The sequence below is a fragment of the Musca autumnalis genome, unplaced genomic scaffold (genome assembly GCF_047663935.1).
Source record: "Musca autumnalis isolate F117 unplaced genomic scaffold, ASM4766393v1 scaffold_3, whole genome shotgun sequence".
Classification (NCBI taxonomy): domain Eukaryota; kingdom Metazoa; phylum Arthropoda; class Insecta; order Diptera; family Muscidae; genus Musca; species Musca autumnalis.
This window is the reverse complement of record NW_027411866.1, coordinates 120,812,461-120,825,425: the sequence shown is the minus strand read 5'-3', so window position 1 is coordinate 120,825,425 and position 12,965 is coordinate 120,812,461. Positions and strand designations below refer to the sequence as shown.

The window sequence follows — 12,965 nt, the reverse complement described above, 5'->3', positions numbered from 1 at the left end:
TTTTAGCATTAAAATTAATATAGTCATTTTCTTAAGGTTGCTGGGTGGCCCATTTCGTTATGCGTCTTATAATTTCCCCACATCTTATGAATGTTCATGGTTTCTTTGGTCGGATACACAGAGAGAGGGGAGGGGGATTCTTTTTAAGGAAATTGAGTATTTAGTTAAGATGTGGAAATTGAAAAATAAAATTGTTGTGGAGAAAAAAAATACATAACTAAACATTTTATTTTGTTAATGCAATGTTTCAATTTTGCTGGAATAGGATATTTAAGGAAAATTTGTTAATATTTTTAAAGGACCTATAAAACATTAAAAGCAAATACTTAATGCCCGAAAAATTGAATAGATGGCCACCTTTAACAGATGGCAAAAAAAAATTCCTAAAAAACTCACGACTTGAAGAAATTACCGAATAAAATTCTTAAAAAAATTACGACTTCAAAAAATTCCCGAATAAAATTCTTAAAAAATTTACGACATGAAAAAATTAACGAATAAAATTCTTAAAAAATGCACGACATTAAAAAAATTAACGAATAAAATTCTTAAAAAATCGCGACATTAAAAAATTACCGGAATAAAAATTAAAAAAACAAAGCCTTGAATAGATACCTTAAAATATTTTTTTAAAAACCCCACACCTTGAATAGATGCAAAAAAATATATTATACCCACGGCTTGAATAAATGCCCGAAATTTTTTTTAAAAACCCCGGCCTTGAATAGTTTCCCCAAAAAATTAAAAAAAAAAACAAAATTTAAAAAACCCACTCCTTGAAAAGATGCCCGGAAAAAATTAAAAAACCAACACCTTGAATAGAATTTTTTTTTAATTTACCGTTTAAAAAAATATTACGGAAAAAATTTAAAAAAAGGCTTGTGAATAAATTCAATACATTTTTTTTTTGGAAAAGTTCACGACTTTAAAAATTACCGAAATTTTTTTAAAAAACCCACGCATTGTGTAGATTCCAAAAAAAAAAAATATTATAAAAAATCCACGCATAATTAGATACCCGAAAAAATTAAAAAAAACCCACGCCTTGATAGATCTTCGAAAAAAATCCCGAATAAAATTCTTAAAAAATTCACGACTAGAAAAAATTACCGAATAAAATTCTTAAAAAATTTACGAAGTTAAAAAATCACCGAAATAAAAATTGAAAAAAAAACCTAAGCCTGGAATAGATGCCATAAAAAAAATTTAAAAACCCCACAACTTTAATAGATGCAATAAAAATTATAAAACCCATGCTTTGAATTGGTAAAAAACCTACGCCCTGTTTAGATGTCCGAAAAAATTAAAACAAATGCAAGCTGTGAATAGAAGCAAAAAAAAAAAAAATAAAAAAAATCACGCCTTGAATAGAAGCCCGAATTTTTTTTTTCAAAATTCACGACGTGAAAAAATTACCTAAAAAAATTAAAAAAAACACAAGCCGTTAATAGATGCACGAAAAAAAATTGAAAAATTTACCAAACAATTTTTTTTTAAAGCCTACGCCTTGAAGACGTGCCCGAAAAAATTGTATAAAAAAACCATGCATTGATTAGATAATAAAGAAAATTAGACAGATAAAAAATCGACGCGTTGATAGATGTTCAAAAAAAAAAAAAATAAAAAACCAACGCCTTGAATAGATGCCCGATTTTTTTAAAACCCACGTTTTGAATAGATGACCGAAATTTTTTTTAAACAAATTCATGGCTTGATAGATGGCCGAAAAAAAATTTTAAAAAAATCCATCCTTTGAATAGATGGCCGAAAAAAATTCTTAAAGAATACTCGCTTGAATAGATGAGCAAAAAAATTTTAAGAAATTCATGGCAGCAAAAAAATTGTTAAACATTCAGGCCTTTAATAAATAATCTTAATTTTAGAAAATCAACGCCTTGAATAGATGGCGAAAAAAAAATTCTTAAAAATTCCATGCCTTGAATAAAACATTGAATAAAATATCCATATTTAAAAAAATTTTAATCGCCATAATATGTTCAACCCTTTTGGCATTTATCAAATACTTAATGTCCGAAAAATTCTTAAAATTCATTCCTTGATAAGTTGGCCAAAAAAAAAAAGTTAAAAAATTCACGCCTTGAAGAGATGAACTAAAAAAAAATCATAAAAACTGCACGTCTGGAATAGATGGCCGAAAAAATTCTTAACAATTCACGCCTTGAAGAGATGACCGAAAAAAATAAATTCTTAAAAAAATACAGGCCTTGAATAAATGACCGAGAAAAAAATAAAAAATTCAACCTTTGAAGCGATGGCCGAAAAAATCTTAAAAAAATTCACGCCATGAAGAGGTGACCGACAAAATTGTTTTAACAATTCACGCCTTGAAAAGATTGCCGAAAAAAATCTTAAAAAGATTACCACTTGAATAGATGGCCGAAAAAAAAACTTAAGAAATATCACGCATTGTACAGATTGCCGAATAAAAATTGTTATTTTGAACAGAAGGCCACAAAGGTGTGTTTAAAATATCCCCAAATTAAAAAGTTTTCTGAAAAAATACATAAAAATCCACGAATTAAATAGATGGCCGAAAAAACCGTAATGGGTGTCGATGGCCGAAAATAATTCTTGCCTTGAAAAGATGACCGAAAAAAAAATCATAAAAAATATTCCTCTTGAATATATGGCCAAAAAAAATCTTAAAAAATACTCGTCTTGAATTTATGGCCGAAAAAAATTCTAAAAATTCAGGCCTTAAGCAGATGGCCGAACAAAATCTTAAAAATTCCATGCCTTAAATAGATGAATAAAAAACAAATAAAACATTGAATAAAAAATCCATATTTAAAACATTTTAATCGCCATAATATTTTCTGCCCCTTTGGTGGAAAATACATTGATTGCCTGAGAGGAAACCATTCAGCAGAAGCGCAATAAAGAATAGTTCACTTAATTTATACATATATAGAACAGATTTTATTGGAAAGAACAAGAAGAAAAAAGAGAACAAAATAAAACGAATCTGACAATTTAATTAAAAGGCATGGCATAGTTAATGTTTCCAATGCGATTGCCATGTTTTGTAATATCCATGTATGTAAGGGTCGATATGTATGTAGGTATTTACTGAATAATGTAATAGTAGACATTATTGCAATTACAGAACTTTTTCCTCCTTTTCCAATCGACATTAAATTATACATGGTTTTCCATTACGTTACACGTAGCTACATACATACATACATGCACATCATTTATTCCCTTGTAAAAAGTGCTGCAATAAAAAGCAACACTTTTTGCACCGCTGAAAACAACATGTAATTGGTTTGAGACATTTTTTAAAAATGAAATTGGGCTTTGTTTTGTATTGTTTTAAATACAAACTTTTGTAAAGCAAAATAATTAAAAAATATTAAATTTTTCTCACTTGGTTTTTATTTAACAAATTTATAAAACACGAATCTAGCCACCGATTATTAGATTTTTAGGTTGCTTTTTATGTCAAATTAAAAAAATGGTTTGGTGAATTAATGTCTCCATAATGTGAATATAAGAGCAATTGTTTAAATTTATAATTTCTAAATTTTGTAGTGATGTATAAAATTGTCAATAATATGTATCCCTCGCTTTTTTTGTAAGCAAACCAAGAAATGTATAGTATTTATTTATTTAAAGCCTACCAAATTTAAATAAATAAAAAAAACCCATTAGTATCGCTTGCCCTTTTGTTTATTACCAAAATATATATTATTCTTTACAATCATAATCAGCGTATTCTCCAAACATCTGCTTTTCTCCTTCCTTCTTTTGGTTTGGTTAAACGGGAAATGCAAGTAATTTCCTTATAAGATAATCAAGAAGAAAAAACAAAGACTAAGTACAACTATGTCCTTCAACGGCGTAGCCAGAGTACATCTCGGCAAGATTTTTAAGGGGGTCAGTGGAAAAATGTTGAATTTCTGAAAAAGACCACACTGGGCAAAGCGGACCTTCCCTTTTACTGCTACGTTGATTATGTCCTTCAAGTAGAAATAAGTCCTTTGAACTGTGAAACGAATTGAAGATTGAGATGATGATGATGATATAGTAAATAACCCAAATCCATGATACACACATACCATTGTATATGTTGTGTATAATATACACAAAATATCAAAGAAAAATTTCAAATGTGACACGAAGCGCATACCCACTCAGATCACAAAACCAATGAATACCAGTGAGTGTTTTGTATATGTACGGTCAAACTAAGGACATACAACAAGCTATCACTTATGCTTGTGTGACATATAACATATATACAAGTGGTATCCTTTATTCATTCATTCAGTCACTCACTCACTCATGGTCGAGGGAGGATTCTCTATAGTTTTTTTTTCGTTCGTTCATTCTTTCTTATCAAAGGCAAGTGAATACAAAGGAAATGGTTCTACAAAATTGGATTTTCTTATATTTTTGTGTTTTGTGTAGTTGTTGTTGCTGCCCGTGCTTGCATAAAGGCAACATCTTAAGAAGATACCATGTTAAAAATCTCATCACACAACACATGTTCTTTTTTTAACGTTTGGGCACTGGTGTGTGTCTGCTGGTTGTTACAGCGGGAAGGAAAACCCATGTTTGGAGAAAGGAAAAGGAAGTAAGTGTTGGTGTGGTCATGTAAGCATGGTATTATGTGGCCAATATTATTTATGGCGTTTATTAGGGTGAGATATTTTTAAGGGACATTTTGCTATAAGAAAGCTTATTTTAAAAAATACATTTATATTCGTGAAGGGATATGGAACTGGCTAAAAGTGCAAATAATGAGATAACCTTGGGTAACTTACTATTTAAGCTGCTAAGGAACTGAACTCAACAATTCTGAGCATTTTTAACAATGATTTCCCAATATCAGTGGTGGAATTCTATAACTCATTTTTCGAGTTACCGACAAAAATCGGTAAAATAAAATGCTTATAATGTCGGTTTTATCGATTTTTTCGGTAAGTTAACAATCAAAATAAAGCTGTCCCTAAGTCCTCCCTATAGCAAAAGTGTTGTCAACTTTTATTGATACTTTTTATTCATAATTTTGCGTTTTAATTTTACCGAATTCCACCAAAGGTCCGCAGATTTTTTTGTTTTGGAAGGTTATTGCATGTGTTTCTTATTATGGGAATGTCACCCAATCAAAACAAATTAATGCAATTAATTATAAAAACACTTTTTAAACTGTCTTATTAGGAAATCTATTAGGGAACCATGGTACGTATGAACATTATCAGTACTGATACGCACAAGTGGCTATAAAGTATAGACGACGCCATTAGTTTTACACAACTCCGTTTTTTTGTTGTTGTTATGAATTTAAAGATAGGATGTAGCCACCGATTTTATAATTAAAATACTTTGGAATAAAGTTCGGTCTGAAAAGTGCAGACCGGCTTCTACAGTGTAACCCATATCGAAATTGATATGATTTTATGGTTATTCAAAATTTGACAGAAAAATAGAAGTTAATATAGAAAATAAATTCTCCGTACAAATCAAGAGAAAATTGTTTACAACAAGTAAAAAAGTATCAGTCTGCAAAGATATATACCCTCAGCCGGTGTGAATTGAAATTTTCATATATGGACAATCGAATACCGGCTACACAATCGAAATCCTTTTCAGAATTTTGCGGTATTTTTAAGGAAGAAAGTATGAGCATGCTGTTTTTGGTACTTTTAGGGTAATTATATTAACGATTATGGACTTTGCAAGCAAACGCGGACGTTTTGCTAATAAATTTAAATTGGATTAAAGCTTTGCTAGGATAATGAAAAAGACTATTATTGCAAAAACTGGTTCTGGCTCTGGTCAGAAAATCGAAAAAATTTGCTTTATTTTAAAGTAAAAGTAACACACGGTGTGCCTTAACCATATTTAAATGGAAGGTGCTTACACCTGAGAAGTTTTTGCAGATTTTGAAACTACAATGCTCATAGATGAGAAATATCAAGAAATAAAAAAATCGCCGGAGGCGATACAGTCAGTGCATTGTCTCAATTTGAACTTCTATATCTCAAAAACCGTAAAAGCTACGAAAATATCATAAAGGTCAATCTTGTGGAGAATTTTCACATCTACTACATTATCTTTAGACCCATTTACATAGGACTCGCGGTTTCAAAGCAAAATCGTGAAAACGTAAGGAACCCCTAAAAATGTGAACTTAAATCGCGATTTATTTGAAAATCCCTCCTGCAATTTTTTTATTTCTTGATATTTCTCATCTATGAGCATTGTAGTTTGAGAATCTGCATAAACTTCCCAGGTGTAAGCACCTTCCATTTAAATATGGTTAAGGCACACCGTACATGCAATATGTGGTAAATTTTTCAAGTCTATCGGAAAAATATTGCTTGAGATATGAGCTTTGGAAGGGAATAATTTATTGAAACTAAACACGAATTTTTCTGAAATGACATTTTGAAATCGGTCCCAACTCTAGTTCGAAAACTAATGAACCGATTGTTTGTGGTGTTATTAAGGACATCAAAATCTTGTCCTTCATCGATCGGTTTTATTTGTTAAATTTGCTTTGCCCGTTTTATGACCAGAAGACGTCAGTTTTTAAGCCAAAAACTGAAATTTTGACTATTTTGGTACACCACTTAAGTAAAATCTATTTTTTTCTTTTAATCGAATAAGTTCACAAAAAAAAAATAGACACTGGATTTCGGACGAATAATAAATCTACAAAAAATTTGGTAGTTTTCTTGGGAAAAATTCATGAAAAATTAAATTTTTTGGAATTTACTAGGGGGTGTAACCTCTTAATATAATTAAAACTCAACAAGTTTTTGACACTGATACCAGTGGTATAACATGAATTTTAGGCACGAGTACGTGCGCGAGGTGTCTTAAGATCCTATAACTAGGCCCTCTCACGTTTAAGAAGAAGGCTTAAACGCCATTGAAGTGGAAGTATAATTCTTGAAATCACATTTTTCATTACTGTAAGCATTGAATTAAGAACTTCATTGCTGAGCTAATCGGCAATGGTCTAAACTTTATTTAACAAATATTTTGTCACAGCCACCCTAATGTAACTCTCATTTTATTACCGTTGTTCTACATTTTTGCAATCTAACTACGTTAAGAAAATGTAGTTATTTCCGTTTTTTTTTGCTGTTCTTACTCATGTTATATTGTCCTTCAGTTTAGAGGTTATTGTGATTTCCTTTGTGAAATAAATAAAAAAACAACAAAATTATATACCAAATGTTGTATTTTGTCTTCAAGATAAATTGCTTTAATTCATTTTTATAAACAATAAAGAGAATAGTGATATTAGGAATAAAAGAAGAGGCAATATAAAAAGAATAAATATGGAGGCGGTGTTAACAAATCATTCATGTAAAGGACAAAATAAACAAAGAATTGAATACAGCTAAGTAATTTCAATGTGATTTTTTATAGATTGTAAATTCGAAGCTTCAGGTCATGGGGGAAAGTCTAATAGTTTAAAATAAAAAAACCTGTGTTCTCGAAACAGAATCCAATTTTCAAATTTCAGGCTTCAATTGGCTTTACCACATGATAAACAATATTAATTAAATTCGCTTCAAAAAATTCTATAACCACTAAATTTCGTGTAAATCTCCTTTTTATTCAAAACTCTTTAAAATGGATAAAGTAAACTTAAATAATGTTGAATTAAATAATTTTATGAAGTTCTTTAATGAAAAAAGTTTCCCATGAAAATCATCCATCCCACATGCCTGCACACACACAACCTCCTTTTATTTAAGAAAAACATCAAAGAAAAATCTTATCTTTATTTTCAATGAAATCAAATCTGAATTAGAAATAACTGAGGCATTACCAAAAAGTAATTTAATTATGTCTATGGCATTTTTCAGTTGGCAAAAATTCTTGTTCAAACAAAAAAGGCCAAAAGCCTGAATTTCTTATCTTAAAAAATAAGAAAGAAAAAATGTTATGATGATACATTTCAGGCTGTCAAACACAAAATCACTACAGCGTGGAGGAAAAATAAAATATTAAACCTTGAACCTAGCTGAAATTTGTTTGGATGAACAATATTTATAAAGGCAGCAATTTCTGTTTTTATAGATTTTATAAATATTAAAAATGTTGAGATTTTTTTCTAAATTACACATTTTAGTATAATGTGGCAAAAACACTAGTGAGATGGAGCTTAAATATTTCCTCTCTAAAAAATAACTAATATATATTTTTTTGTTTTCCAAACTATTAATTGATAATAATGGTTGTATTTTTGGTAATTAAGTTAGTCTTTCCATTAGTATTATAAGATTTATTATATCAAAACGTTATAATTATTGAAAACCTTTTTTATATAACTAATATATAAATAATTATTTTCCACTTACCATCCACCTTGTCTGGTCAGAGTAAAACCAAATCTTGAGTCACGATCCACTGAAACGCGTATACCAACAATGCCCAATCCTTGGGGTGTTATAACTTGTCCACGCATCACCGATACACGACTAAATAATGTTTAGAAATGTTTGCATTTCATTTGGGGGAAAGAAGCAGGAAAGTTGGGGGTGAAGGAAAAAGTAAAAAAATACATTAATTATTAAATTATTTTCAATTAAAACACATTGCAAATGTTTTGTTTGTTTGTAATGAAATTTAATGATGCAACTAAAACAAATGAATTTGTATTATTTTTTCGTTATAATAAATAATATTTGTAATTTGTTTGCAATAAATGATTTCATGAATGCATTTTAATATTTTTGTTTTAATAGAACTCAAACTATTTAATTATTAAAATTTGTGGTGTATAATTGGAAAATATTGAGAAAAAATTTGTCTATAAAAGAGCTAGAGAAAAATGTATGCAACTAGTTGTATTTTTCTTTTTTTTAATTAAATTAATTTAATTATATATTTTTTGGTGTTTTATATACAATAGTTTTTGTTTTGCTGGAAAAATTTTTTGGTGGTGATAAAATTGTGTACTAAAAAAAAGTTTTTTTTTCAAATTGAGAGTAAGGAAATATGTTTTCAAACAGTAAGTAATAGTTTTGTGGATGTAATAGGTTTCACGGTAATAATGAACTCGAAATAATTGAACAAATGAAATATGCTTTGAACAATCCACAGTTACTTTATATGATACTTTATGTTCTAAGCCAAAGTGGTAATTGGTGACCTATGAATAGAAACATAAACTGTCAGTTTTTATTTCAAATTTATTTCCAAATTTGAAAATTCATATTAGGAGTTAATTAATATGGAAAATATTTCAGGTCCTCAAGTATTTTAACATTGACATTTAACTTTTAAACTGTTTTAAAAATTAAGTCACAAAAAACAAAAATTTTCAATTAACTGACATAATTTCGCATATGCATTTATCTAATGAAGTGCGATATACATATATGCTAGTTCCCAAGCTGTCTTCATCTGCCACAAAAACAACATTCAATACGCCTGAAGATCGGCTTAACCACCCGTGAAACGTAGCGTAATGGTTAAATGCGTGGGACTTCGGTAGACTCCTAATATTCTAATAAGGTAATAATAGGTCTAATAAGCTCAATTCGAAAGAGAATTAATTAAAAAACTCATCCAACCTGGCGCTTACACACAGAGACAAAAACAACAGGGCGACGCCGACACCAAAGTCCAGAGTTGATATGTTTGCCGGCATATATTTCAAATGAATTTGAATTTTTCGGCATCATGCCGAACAGTGTAAAAACGGCCAAAACGACACAAAACTTTACCCAAACGTTGGATGTGTTTTCAGCTCTCCGCTTAGCATGATCCAACATTTACGATTCATAAAGTATTTAGAACAGATATCGGTAGCCTATTTTTTGGTGCATACTATAGGGAGCCTTAATGCCAGGTGAGGCAATTAGGCGCCCGTGTGCGCTCATTTAGCGTTGCTCTCTCCACACACACAATTCAACCCATTGAAAAAGCATGCACTCACACAATGACGCCCCGTAAAGTATGCAATAGAAAAGTATGGTGCCTGACCTGGCCTTAATGGTGTGACTACTCTACTACATCGTTTTTCAATGAATTTAATTGTGTGAGTGGAGAGACAAACTCTCTTTGAGTGCACGCGTGTCCCCTTTTTGCCGTTTAGTGATTTAGAATGATTTAAATATTCTCCTAAAAGCATGCTCCATATTTAACATTATCGTTCGATGACAAATAGAATTTCCCAAAAACAGGCGCTGCCGCTGCCAATATTTCTTCTGATTTTTTTAGGAAATTTCACGAGTTGGAGGGTGATTATTAGCACTACTTAGCCCACTTACGAGGCGGACAAGAGTATGAACACTTTGTTGGCACGATCAGAAATGTGCCTCACGGTAATAATAAGTTCAGATACCAAGAATGTTATGGACGAAATCCGTTTCTGACAATTTGAATTCAATTTAGGTCTGTCTGTCCGTATGTCTATCTTGCTGGCTAGAGCGCACGATATCTCTCCAATGGATCAACTGATCTGTTTCAAAATTTGTAATATTTTGTACAAACTTAGATCAAGTTTCAACATGGGTTATATCGGTCTACTCCTTCCGTTACCTCACCCACCAAAATTAAAATTTTTTCGCTAATTTGAAGCACACGACAGCTTTCTAGCGTATCAATTTATTTGGTCTAAAATCTAGTTTCTTGTAGTATTTCTTTCAGACGTAGATAAGGTTTGAAAAAGGGCTATATCGGTCCACTCATCGGCTACCTCCCACTCAAAATATACAAAAGTACAGTTTAAGACCGAATGTCCTCGCCCAAAAGTTCCACAAAAACCCTGTCGGCACCATTAAAAATTACTAATGGGCACGATTACTTACGAGTTGAGTATCCGATTTGGCTGAAACTTTATATATTGCATAAAGTTTTAAGAAGGTCTATCTACATTAGGGTGGGATGATTTGAACACATTATTGGGCTTTCGCATTTCTGATTTTACGGCGAAAATCGAACCTCCCGACTTTAACTTGAAGTTTTTATTAACAAAAAACTGCCTGAAGAAGTGTTCCAATGCTTCTGCGATGTGCTAGAAAGTTCTTAATTATGGCCCTGGGTACAAAGTGGATAAAAAAAACTTCAAAATCGGGAGTCTCGATTTTCACCGTAGAAATATGGTCTAGTGGGCTTCTCAGTACAATCCCCGGAATAAAAAACGCGAAAGGCCCAATAAGTTGTTTTTTTTAATACAAATCGGGCAACACCTTCGTGGGCCTCCCTCACAAAAGTTTAATATCCTTGCATAAGGGCCGTTTAAGGATCTTCTTGAAATTGTTACCGAAGGTACTCTTCAGGGGCAAGTCCACTTCTCTCAAACTTAAATCAAATTCAAATATATACTAACTTTTCTCTTTCCTTTCCCTTCGGAGGGAGGTACCCACAAAATTTTTTTATGATTTCACATAGGAGAGAGAGAGAGTTTAGGTAGTCGTTGTTATTCTGATTACAGCGATATACATTTTTCACTGGTAAGATTATTATTCCAGTTGCACTTTAGAATTACGAAATACACACGATGTCAAATGTCAATTCCATAGTGTATAAGTTAAAATTAATCCAGGGGTCTAAAATGTAATACTGTGACCAACTAACATTTTGGAGAAAAAGGAGTTTGGATTCGATTAACCGTTCTTTTGTGTTTTCACTTGTAGTTCTGATCTACGGAGTTCTCCTAGTTCTGATCTACGGAGTTAATATATAAAAAATCTAGTTGTTTGGTTGAGGAAATAGGTAGTTCACAACTCACGGAGTCTGAGGGTATATCTCTGTTGTCAAAACCAACTGATTCTTTTTATTTGTTGTATTTTTTAACTATAAGAAATACCAGTTGCTGATGTTCAATTCCCTTTTTGCCAAGGAAACAAAAGCAGCTGTATTAGGTATTTAATGCTATTTAAATATTCCCGCTAAAAGCATGCTCTAAAATTAACTTAAATATGATCTTAGCTGGACTGGACTCATCACACAAATTTTCTCTTTAGTAAATTTCCTCGGTATAATTTTATTACCGTTTATTGGGTCCATTGACTGATTACGTTTTACTGTTTTTTTTTTTTTTTTTTTTTAACTAGAAGAAATGGCCGTTGCTGATTTTTTAATTCTTTTCTTGCTAAAAAAAGCAGCACCCTTAAAGCATGCTCTAAAATTAAGTTAAATATGATCTTAGCAGGACTGGACCCATCACAAAACTATTCTCTTTGGTAAATTGCCTTTGTATGTTTTTAATTCCGTTTAGTGAGTCCGTTGCCCATCTATCAAGATTTTTATTAAAAATAAATTTCAACTTTCCTAATATTGCTCCACTGTTTCCATATCAAAGAGTTTTGTAATTTTAAATTTAATATTATTGCTTATGTCAAATTTATGGCAAACTTTAAATAACATTCTCACCCATTTACCACTATATGGACAGCATGATATGGCCATAATAATTTATGTATTAATTTATTTACTGGTCAAATAAATAACAATTTCCATTACTCTCAATTTTCATTTGCTGTTTTTGCTGTTTTTAAAAAAAAATATTTTCTAACATGCATATTTTTTCGTATGGAATAATTGTTGCAAAAACCCTAAGGGTTTGACAACAGTTTATTCACATACTCCTCATTTTTTGTTTATTATTATTTTTGCATAGTAAAATTAAATTTAGAACTAAGTTAAAATGTTTTGCATAAATTTGTAAAATAGTAACTAAAAAAACTTTACATACATATTAAATTAAATAAATTTATTATCATTAAAATACAAAATGTTTATACAAAACTCCAACTAGCGTGTGACAATATTTTACAGCAACATTCGTTGGATTTTTAAATTTCAAAAATTAAACTAAAGTTTGTTTAAAAATAATTTTGCTATTTAATCCTGTAATACAGCTGGGTGGTGTTAACAATACTTTCAGGGGGTTTTATGGTTTAATATAACCCCACCAGAGGTTGGGTGTAGGAAAAAGCAAATGATTATGACCAACCAGCACTACC

The 12,965-nt window shown here is 30.7% G+C and overlaps 1 protein-coding gene across 4 annotated transcripts in view; it reads right to left on the bottom strand.

Annotated features, from left to right (window-relative positions):
- The window catches only part of Ten-a (Teneurin-a transmembrane protein), a 1,182,291-nt gene that overhangs the window by 35,915 nt on the left and 1,133,411 nt on the right, over positions 1–12,965 (bottom strand). For all 4 annotated transcript variants that reach the window (XM_073974235.1, XM_073974237.1, XM_073974238.1 and 1 more), the window contains one exon: positions 8,349–8,468. In XM_073974235.1, the coding sequence (XP_073830336.1) occupies positions 8,349–8,468 (120 nt within the window). The remainder of the gene's footprint in view (positions 1–8,348; positions 8,469–12,965) is intronic.